General features: G+C 35.2%; 1 protein-coding gene across 1 annotated transcript in view; it reads right to left on the bottom strand.

Moving 5' to 3' along the window:
- LOC124366335 (D-glucuronyl C5-epimerase) overlaps positions 1-12,667 on the bottom strand; it is a 29,247-nt gene extending 16,580 nt beyond the window's left edge. Inside the window, exons 1-6 of the mRNA XM_046822804.1 lie at positions 12,482-12,667; positions 8,654-8,800; positions 5,443-5,586; positions 4,195-4,366; positions 2,109-2,342; positions 75-244 (exon numbers count right to left, since the gene is read on the bottom strand). Coding sequence (XP_046678760.1) covers positions 75-244; positions 2,109-2,342; positions 4,195-4,366; positions 5,443-5,586; positions 8,654-8,800 — 867 coding nt within the window. The 5' untranslated portion in view covers positions 12,482-12,667. The remainder of the gene's footprint in view (positions 1-74; positions 245-2,108; positions 2,343-4,194; positions 4,367-5,442; positions 5,587-8,653; positions 8,801-12,481) is intronic.
- Positions 12,668-16,455: the final 3,788 nt, after the last annotated feature.

Below are 16,455 nucleotides of genomic sequence, written 5' to 3'. Positions count from 1 at the left end.
AGGGTTAAGACAAAAACATTTTAATCAAATTAGAGGATTTTAAAATCAGCTGTTATAATGTCACGTCCACAGACCTGAGCAGTGAGAAGCTGACTAGAACAAGTGTAGTGCACTGTCCAGATCTGTTTCTTCTCGCGGTTGTGAAGCGTGACAGCCAGTGAGGAGTTGTCCTCGACGGAGAGTCGCACATCTGCGCTCAACACAAAGTCCAACACGTGATCTACTGTCAAGCTGATACCACTCTCTGTAACACAAAAGTACAAATAAGTCTTAGAGGACCAACACTACACTATTTTGTAAACTACTACTGGAGATTCTTTTGCGAAAGAGAAGACATAAATTGCAGGGATTACTATGGCCGAGTTATTGAGTTAGTTATCTGAGTCTAACTAGGACATAACTAAAATCTAAATTTTTCAGTTCACTCAGTGTCAAAACATTGCAATAAAACAATTACATAATTAAAATATTTCGGCCTTCCTTCTTCAGTCAACAGATCTTTAACCAAAACTGCCAATTATATGCATCCATCTGTACAGGTGAGTTCAAAGGGCGGAGCTTTATTGTGATTGGCTGAAGATTGACAAACCAACAAACATAAGGACCAACAGTGATCAATGTGACTTCTTTAAAAAAGCTGCCAGCTTTTTAAGAATTCAATAACTAAGTTCTTTGTTCAAGATAGAAATAATTAAGAAAGATCATAATTTCAACAAAGTAGATAGTGTTAAATTCTCAAAAAGCTGGCAGCCATTAAATTGTTAAAAACTTAAGACATTGCTCCAATCTAATTTGGGAAAACTTTTTTTAACGAGTTTAAGGAACAAACCTATTCTTGTGATGTTTTAACTATAAAAAATTGTTTAAATTTCTAGTTAGAAGTATGTAGAACTTTTCTAAAACCTGCAAGACAAGCAATATGATATTGGTAAACTCTTGTCACCCGCCTATAAAAATTGGCACCCTATAACTATCTCCAATGCGATGATACAAATATACTACTACCTGATACCACTAACCATAAAGAAGTTGACTAAATAATAACTAGTAACCATTCAAATTGCAACAGAAAATGTATACACCCATAAACATGACATTTTGGAATTTCCGGACATTTACAGATATACTGCTCAACTCCTAAAGTGGAATATTAACAATTCCCTAATATTTTTAACTTTTGTGCTGCTGAAAAACTGGTTTGGGATGAAGTTTACTTTCCCTGTACTGTACTATTTACTACTAGTAACTAGTACCTCCAGACTCTTGTAAGTGATCTGCTAAGAAGGAGTCAGAAATGTTTAGTATACACATATGGAATTATGTAAGAAAGTGGTAAATTAAAAAAGATTTATGGGACACAATTAACCAATAGATAATACTAGAATGAGAAAACACTTCGCCATGAGGAAAATCGACTGTAAAATGAAAAACATAAGCCAGACTACAAAGTCGGATCTTGCAATCTTGAATAATAAAAAGGTTCAGAGACAGATATTTAAATATTGTTTTTGATCATTTCCCACGATCATAAGCTATAAAGCGTTAAATGCCACAACACAAAAATTGTCTCTAAAAATACTTTATGGACACTTCATAATCCCAAAAAATCAAAGAGAGTTGTTCAAGGCCCATTCAAGCGTTGACCAGTGCTTAAACAGAATGATCTATTGATTGAAGAAGAAAAACAAATTAATACCAAAGAGGATTTAATTGTCCATGTTATTAAATTGAGGATACATTTTCCACTGGATAATGCAGAAAAAACCCTTCAAACCAACCCTTCAAAATAGTGGATCCCCTCACAAGAAAAGAGAAAGTAGCACCAGCATTTAGATTACGGACCATAACAAAATATTTCAGTGCTCACCACACTGCAACCTGAAGATGATGAAGGGCCAGTAGTCAACCACATTTATATATAACTAGTTAAATATCCAGTGAGTATATTCAGTACCAAATTGAGTATATACTAAACTATAAGTACAGTAAAATAACCTGTTGCAACAAATTAAAAAAAATTCTAATCATATGGCGTGGACCTCACAATTGTAAAAACTTGGAATTGTATGATTAATCAGATTCAGCGAAGAGTCTGCCAACGAACTAACCTCCTGAAGTCTGGAACTTTAGGACGTGGGAATGTCGAGGCGGCTCCACACTGCGCACGGCAATAGCCCCCGCACCGATAACCCACTCAGGAGTCACACTACTACCGTCCTCCAACACCTTGCGCCGAGGCTCTGGCTCCGTCAGATTCTTGCTGTAGTGTGATAGCCCAAACTGGGCAATCTGCGTGGGGTAGAAGTAGCCCTGACTCTCCCACTGCGTTGACACAGGTACACCTGCAACAACATACCAAGATTACGTTGCAGCTTCATCAGGTTCTTGCCGTAGTGTGATAGTTCTTGTAGTCAAAATTATTACTGAAAATTTACTTATAATTAGAATTACCCTTATAATTTACATTATTTCATTTCTGCTTGTTTTATAACTAAAACATAAAACATTCAGGTTAGTTTTTTTCGTATAAATTGACAGCAACATAGATGTAAATGAAAAAAATATAATAGGGTGGGTACTGGCACCCTCAGTACTAATCCCTGTTTAATTCAATGTACAGGGATAATGGATATAGTAACTATCCCTGCAGCTATAGCAGTCATTTTATTCTTCCTGTACTGAAATTCAACAGGTACCTCATAGAACCATAGGTCCTGAAACCAGCCAAAATGTTAGGCCATAACTGTTCTAGAGACAACAAAGTTCAATATAAGTGATTGTGCCAAATTGTCTTTTGTTATTGGTCTCGGCATTTTACTTCCGTAACAAAGCCAGCGCTAGTGACTGGTTGCTTTGATGTGTTCACTTTTAGACCACACACCTCGTTGCGTCCGTTATACTCTCAAAATATTTGGAATTCCTAACTCCGTCAAACACTGTCAAATGTCTTAGTGACAACTACGAAAACAACTTGAAGCTCAGACTTTCTCTGCATACCCATCTTCAAATTAACACTGACACAAAAAAAAAAACATCATTGTGTTTACATCCTGGCGTCATAGAATGTAGATTTAATGCAGAAATTGACCACTGAAATGGTGCTGATGGGTTGAAGAATCAACTGGCTGAGAAGAGTTGAACTTCTAAGCAATAAATATCCTCTTACTGGACAAAAACTGTTAGAAACCTCCCATGCCTAGGCCTATGTTAAATATAAGGGCTACAATTATATACTAAAATTGCACTCCACTGACAAGAGTCACAAAATCTTGTCGAGGTGCAGAGGAAAGATTGTAGTAGCCAGAAAGGATTCCAACGGAAGGTCACTTGAGTAAAAAATAAATCCCAAATCCTAATTGTCTCTACTCACCTATCTAGAACCTATCTCATAACTTTGTATCTTATATTTTTTATGTAACATTTGGACATTTATTTGTGAATAGCACACCCTATCCGAGACAACAGTCTGAACTGAAAAGAAAACAAGCTGCAACCAGTTCTCATGAGCAATCCCTTCTAGAGATCATTACATGGTTGAAATAGAATATCTGTGACCAACTCTAGATAGCTCGAAATATTGACAACAAAAACTGCTGGTAATAGAGCAAGGATTCTAGTACATGGCTCTCCAATCCGATGATGTTGAGATTGATGTGTGATTGTGTGAAAGAAATATCCAGAGAACAGTTGCATAGAAAGGAGAGGAAATATCCACCAATGCTTTCTGCAAAACATCTACCTCATCAATCGTCACAGTGTGAATTCCTGCTTCAATAAACAGTGCTTAGAACACTCCAAATTGCATCATTGCAATTATTTTATACCTCACCATCAAATGTAAGTAATACTTTGGTAGTACAAATCACAGAAAGAGTAACCTCCCTTTTTAAAGTCATTATGGATCAAGATAAAAGAGCTTTGGGAGAGAACTCACAAGCTACTGTGAGGGATTAGCATTCTACATCAGACTGTGCTGCCTCCAATCACTAAGCTAAATTGCTCTATGAACCAGTTCAATGTGCTTACCAATTTTCAACCACTTTGACAAGATGCCTTAGGTACAAGTTTAAGAAAACCGGTCTGTATCCAAGTCATAAAGAAAATTTAAGACAAAATATTAGATCATTAGTCATTTTTTAGTACAAGTTATAGTTGCAGCAACCTAAAGAACTAAAATTACATCTTAATACTCACCTTCAATAGCACTGATACACTTGACTCTCTCTCTTAGCTCCACGTTGTAATTCTCAAAGTAAAGGAACACTCCACGAGGTTCATATCTTGACTTGGGATAATACACTTTGGAGTAGGAGTGAGACCATTCAAACCTCTCATATCCGTCATACGTTGCCAGCTTCCCGTACACCTGCAAATACGAACTGCACAATGAATGGCCAAACTAATAGTAAACAATGTTTGGAATTGAGTACTATAGAATTTAAACCACTATAAGGAACGTTTTTTGTTCCAAAATATTTTTAGGATACAAACACTACACTCTGTCTCGGCATTCCTCCTAATATCCAGTGATACCAGATCAATAGAACTCTTCAGGGACAGAGTTCTTTAAACTGCTTCATCATGTAATCTTTGAAAAATTAGGTATTAAAACAAGCGGAGGATGAATCGAAATTTATTAAAAAATTTGAATTGTTAACTATAGCACAGTATTTTAACAACTAGATCATACAACCCAAAACATATAATAATGGAACCCTCAGACCTATATGACTATGATCGCAGATGCACCATGATCATGCAGAATTCTTGATCTCCTTCACGTTTTTTCATGTATTATTACATTCATAGAGATTGCGTAAAAGTGTGTTACTGGTGTAATAATTAGTTTACTGTAGTTGTACAGTCCAGACACTACCATGTGTTGTTGCATTTCACCCGTCCTGGAGTGTTTTATTTCTACCTAGTGTTTATTGTACCAGAGAAATATCCACACACAAATAAACGATCGGCTTCATTTGCATGATGATAACATGGACAAGGATAGTGAAAATTACTTAGTTGACAATATATAAAAAATAACAAAAATGTTAAAAAAGGAAATAAAAATTACATTTTTGCATAAAAAAGTTTACATCTACTAAAAAACTTTCTCTATAAAAAAAAACACAAAAAAATCAAAAAACTATTTTAGGTACAAAGAACTCCGTTAAGGGGTGAAATAATAAAAAAATAAGACACCATAACCAACTGAAAGAGCAGATAGATACTCTTTCTTATGTTTACTCCAGCCAAACTCGAAAACTTTCAGAATTTCCTGGAACTTCCTCTGCACATATATATTTTTTATCCAGAAAATGGTGAAACACTCAAGATGTTATATTAAAGATCTCTGTCAGAACCAAACAAAAATTCTTATTAAAAACTCATGCGATCCACAAAAAAAACCTAACTTAGTCCTTATTAAAAGTTAAAAAACATTACCTCAAAGTATTTGTGAAGAAACGAAAATGGCAGATACACTTCCTCGCCCTCTCTTCTACAACCTATAGTGTACTCTCCATTGATATTACAGTCGAGTTCCTCAAATCCCTGGCCCTCATTGCCTGAATGTTCGTTTTGGCCATCCTGTAAAGATTCAAAATGTTAAATGATCATATCCTTATATAATTAAATAACACACTATCTAGAGGCTAACATTAATATGTTAAATTCAAACATTTCAGATGCTAAATTTTATAATCCTAAAAACTGCTGTGGAAAAACAAATGATAATGCATCAAACATGTCAGGAATGTACAACGGATTAAAATCTAAGCTTAAATAAATAAGTCAATCAATTACATTGTACTTCTCTTGCTCTGCCCCTTCACTAAATTTGATCTGTTAAAGTGCTCCAAAATGTTGTGCAATATCCAGAAACTTCTTTGAATTATTACAATCACGCTACAATTTCTTTTCTGGTTCTACCCATCGATGTAATATTCTTGAATCGTTTACCGACTCTGAAGATAAGAACCTAGCTGTCAAATCATTAAGCATAACAAGATGTCCGGCAAAGGAAGAAGCTTGCAGAAGTTTGAACAAAAACATTGAGGCAATTACGAAGGCCCTCAAGAGTATTATTGGATGTGAAGAGAAGAAACAAATCCAAAGCTAAGACTATTAAAACAACTTCTTTCTCAAGAAATAACATGTATAGCAGTTGTTTGGGGGACCTTTAGGACTTATAACCAATTATAAGTATTTGTCTAAAGTTGTTTCTATGTACACCAGCAACCAATTGTGCAGTTGAAAGATGTGTTTTCTGTACTGTCCAGAATAAAAAGTTATTTAAGATCTACTGTTGATAAAAAACGATAAGTTTTTCTTTCTTTTCATTACTAAAAACGACCTGACAAACTTGATTTTAATGATGTTGTTGATGACTTTGTCAATGCTAAAGCAAGACGTAAGCTGTTTAAATAAACACAAGCAGTCCTGTTATAGCTAGCAGATATTTAGATTTTGTATTCTATTTTTTAATACAATACACCTCAGATCAGTGAATGGTTTTATTTTTAATACCTTTAAGTTATACCATTATTTAGAAAAAAAGATTAATACATTATACTATGTAGATATGATATACCTATGTTAATACCACTATGTTAATATATTACACCTAATATGATAATTTTTATTTCCTTGTACTTGTTGCTCGGTAAATCTGTTTTTTTTTTTAAACAACGATTAACTACCAAGCAATTTTTGGCTTCTGTCCATAGGCGTAGCGTGACCTAATAATTTGGGGGGGCACGGGGTCTCCGGGGGGGGGGTGGGTGGTGGTCCCGTGGAAACTTTTTTGAAAACTACCACTTAAGAACTAAAGTAAAGTATATGTGTATTTTTGTTAAACATTGGTTTTAATCAATTTTTACTATATTGATGGATTGTAAAAAGACTCAATTTCAAATTATACAAGTTTATTCTATTCTAGACATAACTGCAAGGACATTTATAACACAAAAACAAATTTGTGTACAAGACAAAGTTTTAAGGTGAACAGAACTACAGTAATGGTTTTCAACGAACCAATTTTCGTTACTTCTAATGAAGCATTAGCCTCCTATCGGCTAGATTTGAAAATCTGTCAACTAACAGATCTAGTTTTTTATCTTTCATGTATTCAGACGTCAATTCTTGCTCAATAGACATCAGGGCAAGCCCACTTAAGCGGTCTTCTGTCATGGTGCTTCGAAGAAATGTCTTTAGCCTTCGTAGTGTAGAAAACGATCTTTCTGCGCTTGCTGTTGTGATAGGCCACGAAAGTGATATTTCTAGTAGCTGCCAAACATCTGGTGCACTGGCTTGAAGATCATTCTCAATAAAAAAATCAGCCAACTCTTGGAACGTTATTCTTGTGGTTGCTTTGTCTGTTTTGACAAAATTGTTCTTTGCATAACAGTGAAAAAACTTAAGATGTACAGAGAAACTTAAAGACAAGTTATAAAACTTTTGGATTGCCATAACAGCGTTGTTGTCAATTTCGGTCCAATTAAATAGTAACTGGGCAATGTAGTTGATTTTATCATAATCGTTCTTGGAAAAACGAGATTGCAGGTTTACAATTACTGTGTCTAAAGCAGCAAAGTAAATGCCAGTCTTGAACATCTGTTCAGGTTCAGGTTCAGGTGATTGATGAAATGCAGCATCTGAAGAGCTACTACTAGCTTCAAGTTTTTTTTCGGAATCTTCCGTTTGCGTGGTAGTGAAGGCCTTTCAACTGACAAACCTTTCATACCATATTTGTTACACTGTTCTTCTGACTCATTCCACATCTGAATAAAGCCATCATCATTTCTGTCTAGTTTTAAACAGTCAATGACTGATTCAACTTTTGCAAAAACCTTAGAAATGTCAAGAGATTCACTCTGCAGTTCTTTGGAGAGTATATCAGTCTGACTCAAAACGCTGTGCAATAGTTTTAAACTGAATACAAATTCAAATGTGCTGATTTGTTTGGCTAGACCATCAGCTTCGGCTGCAATTTTACGATTTGATACATCGTTTGCAATAACTTCCAAAGTTTCGTACACTTCAGGGAGCTGCTCTAGAATTACATGGATTGCTTTGTGTCGAACTGTCCATCTAGTTCGAGACAAGCTCACCAGTCTTTTCACATATACGTAATTTAAAGATAATTTATATTATTTTTTTCCTTTTTTTGCATAATGTTGGGGGGGGGGGCACGTGCCCCCCCGTGCCCCCCCGGCCCGACGCCACTGCTTCTGTCTATGACATTATTCTTATGGTTGGATAGGGGGGGTAGCAAATATCAAGGGCCCATGGGTGTAAAATGTGTCAATCTAGCCCAGACTACTAATAACATATTCATGATAATCTAAACCAAACCTATTTATATCGTGTAACAACTAGTATTAGATGGGGACAGAGTGGTCTCCTTCTCGTTAATATTGCTTCCTTTTGGAGGGCAGAAAATAAAAACCTATCGTCATAATGACACGTAATTTTCACAGTAACTAAAATAAAGTCTGTTTTTTCTAATAATATAGTTTTTTAGGTCCCCGGTTAGAAAAACCCTTCCAAAAATAGTGGCCTCCAGGAAAATACCAAAGTAGCCAACCTAAATTTCCTTATTAAAGAACTCAATACATGTTACGCTACTAAATGCAGTATTGGGACCATTACATACCTGATCATCACCCTGAGTGTCTCTGAGACGATGAGCCAACGATCTGAAGTCACCACCACACCGCGTCCACACAGACAGCGTGACGAAGGCGGCCGCCAGACACAGGCACACCAGTGACATCTTCAAATTGACGCGCATCTTCGTCATCTGTAAGAGACAGATACTTTAAATTGTTTTCCACTTATCCAATCGCTTCATATTATGTGACTGTAAAATGTTAAAGAAGATCCTAAATGGAAATAATTGGACAATTAAGAGATTAAATTAAACTAAATCTTAGTATGGTAGGCCTATATTACTTACAGTAATCCATAAATGTACTTGTAATATTAGCTAAAGTACTAGCCTATTATTTAGAATTTTAAATACTAGCAATTGCTCTTTTACACTAGGCTATATGATTTAACTTTTAAATACAACTCTATGGAACAAGTATAAAGATATTGGGTGATCCATAACTATAGGAATTAGTGTAGCATTGTCAAAGACAATTAATTACAAATGAAAACAAACCGATAGTTGAATTACATGAGTACACAAAAGATGTTTGATTAAAAAAAAAAGATGGTTTGATAGTAACAAGGATAACTGTATACCAGACTTCGGCTCAATGTAGGAAGCTTCACATTCGCCCCAATGCAGGCTACAGTATAAATGGCCACCAACACAATCGGATAATGATTATCGACTTTAAATATCGATATTATCGAATACAACATTTGACTTATAGATATTCATTATTAATCACTGCCAGCTTTCTTTATTTGATTAGTGACATCATTACCAGCTGTTACTAGTGATGCAATTACCAACAGTTGTTATTTCGTTTATGTAGGAAAATGTTAGTGACAACGACAAGAACAATGGCGATGAATATGCAAATATTGGCTAAAAATGTTTTTATAAACAAAGAAATCTTTAAATACTGGTCTCAGAAGTGATAGCATTGCCGATCATTTTTTTTTTTTTTTTGTTCTCTTAGGACAAAAGGCTTATATATTGCACTTAGTCCTGTAAGAACCTTTGCGCTGCTTCCGGAGTGACAGGATATTCAGGATAGGTAAGGTTAGGGAGTAGGGCCGTCACCTATCAAAATTTATGAGGAAGAATTAGGGCACTACATCTCAAAGTCATGTCTCCCCAGAAGGGGAGGCCAGCTCTGAACCAGCCTCTCCAGTCAAAGTAGGCAGGGGTGGCACACCCTGGTTGAGGTTAACAAGAACCTCTGAGGTTAGGCAACAAACCCCACCAACTCGTCCATCTCCCACAGTAGACTAGACCTATTGAATTGTCCATGAACCCCAGAATCTCAACATTTACGGTTAGTGATGTGCCGCTACTGGACATCCATAAGGTTGCCCAGATTGAAGTGGCACATCGGTTTGTGCTGTGCCCAGTGGTGGGTTCAACTGGTAGGTATAAACCAGCCAGAAGTAATCCCTGCTGGGTTGCCGATCATCTTGCAGAATATATGTATCAACGAGAAAATTATGATTCTGTGGTGATCAATTCGAACATTTTTTAAATGCTATCAAACATCTCTACCCTGTGAAGTAATAGTACTACACGGGTCAAGAGTACTTTTCACTAATACAATTTAGTTATCTTAAACAATAAAAAAAAAATTCATTTCTTTTACGTATAGAAATATAGCTTATATATATATATATATATATATATATATATATATATATATTCACATTAAATTTGTATAAATGGCAATAGCCTTATTTAATTTCAATAAACATTGAATCGCAAAAAGTACTTGCTCCGCTGAGACTCGAACCCGGATCTCTCACTTGCCGGGTGAATGTGCTACCATTACACCACAGAGCCCTCACTTTTTACGATTCAATTTGTTTTTGTATTTGGCCGTATCTGTCACATATGCGTTTAAATAACCAAACTAACATATGATTGGAAGACCAAATACCTGTCAAATGACTTTTTTATTTACATTAAATTTGTATAAATGGCAATAGCCTTATTTAATTTCAATAAACATTGAATCGCAAAAAGTACTTAATCCGCCGGGACTCGAACCCGGATCTCACTTGCCGGTTTTCTAACATTGAAAACTGGCCAAACCATATTATTTTATTAAATATCTATTTACGTTATTTGGTCTGACATTTTGCTTTCAGTCCTTCAAGTGGTCATGAATATCGATGATTCCATATCATTTAATAATCATCATCTGATTGTGTTGGTGGCTGCTTATTATACTGCAGCCCCACAGCAGATAATATCCTGGTCCAGAGAACAAGTTCCCAATGGACTGATGTTTACAGTTTACAATTTCGATGTACTGTATACATAGTAATGGTAAAGTTTCACACCAAATTTTAACTCTCTGAGTTAACTTATTGAATAGCTATCATGCATACAGATTGACGGAAATCAGATTTCATCATGAGCAACTGACACGAGAGGCTCCACTACACAATCAGCCAATAAGGGGTAGGGTACGATAAGCAAACCCGGTTTTTTATATCGAAGAATGTAATCATCGATACCTAATATTTGCATCTCAAATATCTATAGTCCTCAATAACAATCATATGTTTTTAATTAAAATATGACTTCAATATTTACAGTGATCAAACAAATTATTACAACCAAAATTAGGAAAACTAAAGACAACCATATTTGCTCCTCTCACAGTTACAGTTGTTTCTTTCCCACAAATTTCACATAGGCTAATGGGTTTTTCAGTACGAGTCCAAGTTTAGAAAAAAACACACACACTAGAGTTTTTAAAAGAATATTTTTTATTTAGGCCTACCAATAAAATAAGGACTGATAGTTGGTTTTATATAAAGATCAATAATGTCACTAACAGATAGTTTCTTTGAAACATTTTAGATAGAACTAGCTAAGGAAATACCACTAATACAAGCTATATTCTATTTTGAAGGCACTACATATACAAATAAAAAGATCACCAAAAAGTTACTTTTTAGTAGTTTCTAAAAGAAACATGAAAGGAAAATATTAGATCCCAACTGCTATATTTTTAGGTAAACTGAATAAGCTGTTTCTCTTTCATGTTATTATCACTTAATTGTTTACAGAACAAAAATAAACTTGGCCTATATGGATGGGATGCGTCTTGTTTGTTTATTGCCATAAAAAATTATCACTGACCGCTGGATGTATTCATGCCACCAGCAGTGACAAGTATGATGTTGACTCACAGCTACAAGATTACATGACAGAATAATAAAATATGGCTCAGAGAAAGGCCAATTCCACTTATAATGTTCTACAACTTTGTTATCTTTACATTTGCAGTTTTTTTTTTCTGAAAACAAGTGCAATGATATAATAGTATCAAAATGGTAAGTGGCCACTTATGTGGTTAATTTTAAATTTACTTAAGTTTTACAAATAGAAACATTTATTTATTGGTGTAGGAGGATGGATTATACTTATAAATACAAAAACCAATTACCAAACATAATAAGACAAACACAACAGGAAATATCAAGACAAATCATTTTAATGTGTATAAATCATAATTTTAAATCTTGAATATGAATTAAATGGAGAGTATAATTTTAAAACCACCAAAGTAAATAACAATCATGAAGTCTGAGTTATAGTCATCATAGGTTAACTAAATTTACAGGTAGGCCTAGCCTATTATTGTTTGATTGCTTAATTAAATTGCAGCGTGACAATAATAATTTTAAAAATAGTAATGTTAGTAGATAGATTAGCTACCTAAATAAAAACGAACCTAAGAAATAATAGTTTAACTTAAAAAGCCAACACCCAATTTTATGGGCATTCGGGTGTTACCTCATTTAGAAAAATCTTATTTACCCAGATATGTGGTGACTTGTTATAAACAACGGGTGAAAAACAATAAAAAGTACACCGTATCGGGGTCAATACTAATGATAGTTATAGCAAACATTTCATAATAATTTTTAATATTAGTTGTTTTACAACAAAAACATAAGCACTTGCAAAACACATATAAACGTCTGCTACAAAATACAAATACAAACCTTGGCCATTGTTTTATTTCAGTTAAGAGCAGGGCAGCCAACAGTATACAATTTATCTCAGAGTAATAAAATATGCATGAACCTCAATGTATAACCATTCTAAAACAATTGAAGCTATATCAAACTGAAAGCTAATTTATAAACCAAGGATTCATAATATATTCTTGATAGCTAATAATCCAATGTAATAAGAACTTAATCTGGTCTTAATCCGTTTAATTCATGAAATAAAACAACAATTCGTATCCAACCTCGTCACGGTAAACAGCAAGAGGACTGGCTTTCAAGCTTGTAAAACCAAGTCTCCCAATTCCTCCTTATGGTTGGTTATATATGGCGTTAAGCATTTATTTATTTATAAACTGGATTTATAAGTGTTATAATAGATCGCCATTAGATTGCAGACCGTTGTAAGAGACTGGGCAGATACTTTGACGATTGACAGAAAAGTTAATGAACTGATGAAAACTGCAAGAAGTAGTGTCATTGATGTACCCTACTTTAGTCGGTTACTGCAACTTTATAGTAATCTTCAGATTTATTTGTGGTGTTGACATTTAATGGAAGTTGTGATATATCTTAAGAACATAGTAACAACATATAACTAACAAGGAAATTTGTTGCGGGTAGGCCTTACCTTTCAAACTGCCCAAGTGTATTAAATAACAACTCCAGTTGCTACGAATCCTGTCTGGTTACGTGACTGAAACGTTTCAACAAACAGTACAGGTTAGTAGTTAGTATATTTCCCACCAGTAAAGCTTAATACCTTCTTAGGTTTATGCAGCCAGTGTCATAAGTAACATAAGTCTTCCGTTCGCACAGCGTCGAAACGTTGCTTACGTATTTAACTTCTAAAGATATTTCGGCATCTTTGTGGATCACCATTTTCAGACAGTAGGTGTTAAACTAAAACTGCATATAGGCAGCAGTCTTCCGTAAATAAGGCTGTTGCTCGAATTTGCATCAATAGTTTGGTCACCCTCTCAGATAGGCCTCGTTGACGATCTGAAAAGAGATCAAGCAGATTTGTGGTGGGAATTCGGCTGGGTGTGGCATACAGCGACTTTCGGATGAGTGAGCTGGCCGAAACTTTAGGCTTTCAGGCGATCGAGATAAGGTAAAATGAACAGGATAATCTTTGGTTCTATAAACTCCGGAATAACCTGCGAACCGCTCTGCAACTCCCCAACTCATCTTTAGGGCATCGAGATGCAATAGATCAGAGGAACTCTTTAGTAGGAAGCACCGTTCCACTTCTTACCAGGCAAACTCTACGATGTCTAGGGTCCAGAGACTGGTAAATTTGGTTTGCAGACATAGATTTCTTCTCTGACAGTCAGGTGATTCATAGTGTCAGCACCAACTTTTTCTCCAGACCTGCATGTTGACATTACCTTCTTGCTCCTTGAAAACACACACACACACACACACAATATATATATATATATATATATTAGACTATATATTGTCATACTATATGGTGTCATATATATATATATATATATATATATATATATATATATATATATATATATATATATATTCATATACGGTTAACACCATTTTACAATATACAGTAATTTTACTTGCAGCCAACATCAAGATGAACAACAATATATTCAGTATAAAAGAATAATTTATGATATTAAATACGGTAACCTGTAACATAACATGCAAAGTATGAATCAATATTATAACAAATTCAAAAGATAAATATATATATATGTATGAGAACTTAACATATTCTGTTTCAACTTCCAACGGTCAAGGTCCAATATACAACAATATTACAAATATAATTCTACAAAGACGGCTAAATCCAAACTCAGTTACAAAGGGTCAAGCCAAACATGCAACATCACTCAAACCAAACTACTACTTACAAGCTACGGGTCAAGCCAAACATGCAACTGGACTTTATATATATAATCTTACACATAAATAGCAAAAAATGAACCAATATAATTTATAATAATGACTTTAGCAAAAGCTATAGCAATAGATAAATATACATGGCTTGTAACAAATATTGACAATGATCATAACAAGAGGTAAAAGTATGTAATTACAACGAATAATTAACACACAAAAGCTACAACTTACACCAAATGCATATCAGCTTCAACAAAAAACTTAATTCATTTATAGTGAGGACAGAAAAGTAAACAGATACATGCAATCAGATAATAATTACAAGATATACAAAATTTAGGTGAGCGTACAAAAAAAAAATTCAACAAACCAACAATTACTACATAAATAAATACAACATGCATAAGTTATTGCAGCAGGACATGCCAGCTCACAAAGCACTGAGTTTCCTGAGTTTTCTCCTAAAAGCATCATCAGACATAGCGAAAAAATCAAAGTCAACAGGAAGGCTGTTCCCCAGACGGTGGAGACGTGGTATGGTACTGAAGAAAGAATATTGGGTTGGACAGAATCTTCTTTCAAAAAGTTGTCTGGTTCTAAGAGACTGGTGGGCACGAATGTCTATTCTCCCAAGCAGATCAGTTGAGTCCACAGTGGCTGAGATGATCCCCTTTAGGAGCATTAGATCAAGGACTTTACGTCTGAAATCCAAGGATTGAAGTCCAAGATGGTGGCTTAGGTCATCCAAAGGAACATCCGCATAACGAAATCCAAGTTGTACACCAATGACCCGAAGAAATTTTCTCTGAACACCCTCAAGAAGATCAATGTGGCCTAGTTGATATGGTGACCAGACAGGAGAACAGTACTCCAGGATGGGGCGAACTAGATGAATATAAAGTGTCCTTAACGCTCCAGGAGAAAAACCATCCTTGGACACTCTGATAATAAATCCAAGGGCCGAACTTGCCTTCCTACTAATACAGTCTAAATGAATGTCGGGACTCAATGTAGATGTCATTGTAACTCCAAGGTCCTTGACCACAGAAGATCTTGTAAGTGGCTCTTCTCCAAGAGAAAAATTGAAGATCAGAGTGTCAGTTCTTCGAGAGAAGGATAGTACTGCACATTTAGATACATTCAATTCCATTTCATTCTCAGAACACCACAATAGTACGTTATTCAAATCATCCTGGAGCAATCTGCAATCAAGTTCTGAGGCTACTTCATTATATATTTTAGCATCATCTGCAAAAAGTAATATTTTTGAGTGTTTGATAACATAAGTCAAATCGTTTATAAATATGGTAAACAATACAGGGCCCAACAGAGAACCCTGAGGGACTCCAGAAAGCACAGGGAAGGCCCGAGAGGTTGCCCCATTATATCTGACATTCTGGTGACGACCACTAACATAGCTTTCAAACCACCGCAGCATGGGTCCAGCGACACCCATATTGCTAAGCTTAGCCAAGAGATGTACATGGCTCATCCTGTCAAAAGCCTTAGCGAAGTCGATATATATACTGTCAACTTGATGACCTCTTGCAAAGGCTGATATAATATCATCCTGATAAATTACCAGATTTGTTAAAGCTGATCTTCCACTACAGAAGCCATGCTGGGCCCTAGATATGTGACTCTTAAAGAAAAAAGATAGTCTAGCAAGAACCAGAGATTCAAACACCTTAGCCAATGTTGATTGTATAGAAATTGGCCTGAAATTTTTTATATTGAACCATGAGTGACTCTATGCTTATTTCGTGATGTCATTATAGGGACACAAGTCATTGTGTCAATAAGTTGGTGCTTTGTGCCCGGTTTCAGATTCTTGATTCTTTTATGATGCGTTTAGAGGGCCTCACTAGCTTTACTCAGTGTCCGTTGAGGTTGAATTTATAGGTATATTGT

The sequence above is a fragment of the Homalodisca vitripennis genome, chromosome 7 (assembly GCF_021130785.1).
Source record: "Homalodisca vitripennis isolate AUS2020 chromosome 7, UT_GWSS_2.1, whole genome shotgun sequence".
Lineage (NCBI taxonomy): Eukaryota > Metazoa > Arthropoda > Insecta > Hemiptera > Cicadellidae > Homalodisca > Homalodisca vitripennis.
Note: the sequence above shows the minus strand (reverse complement) of the source record. Positions and strands in the feature narration are given on the sequence as shown.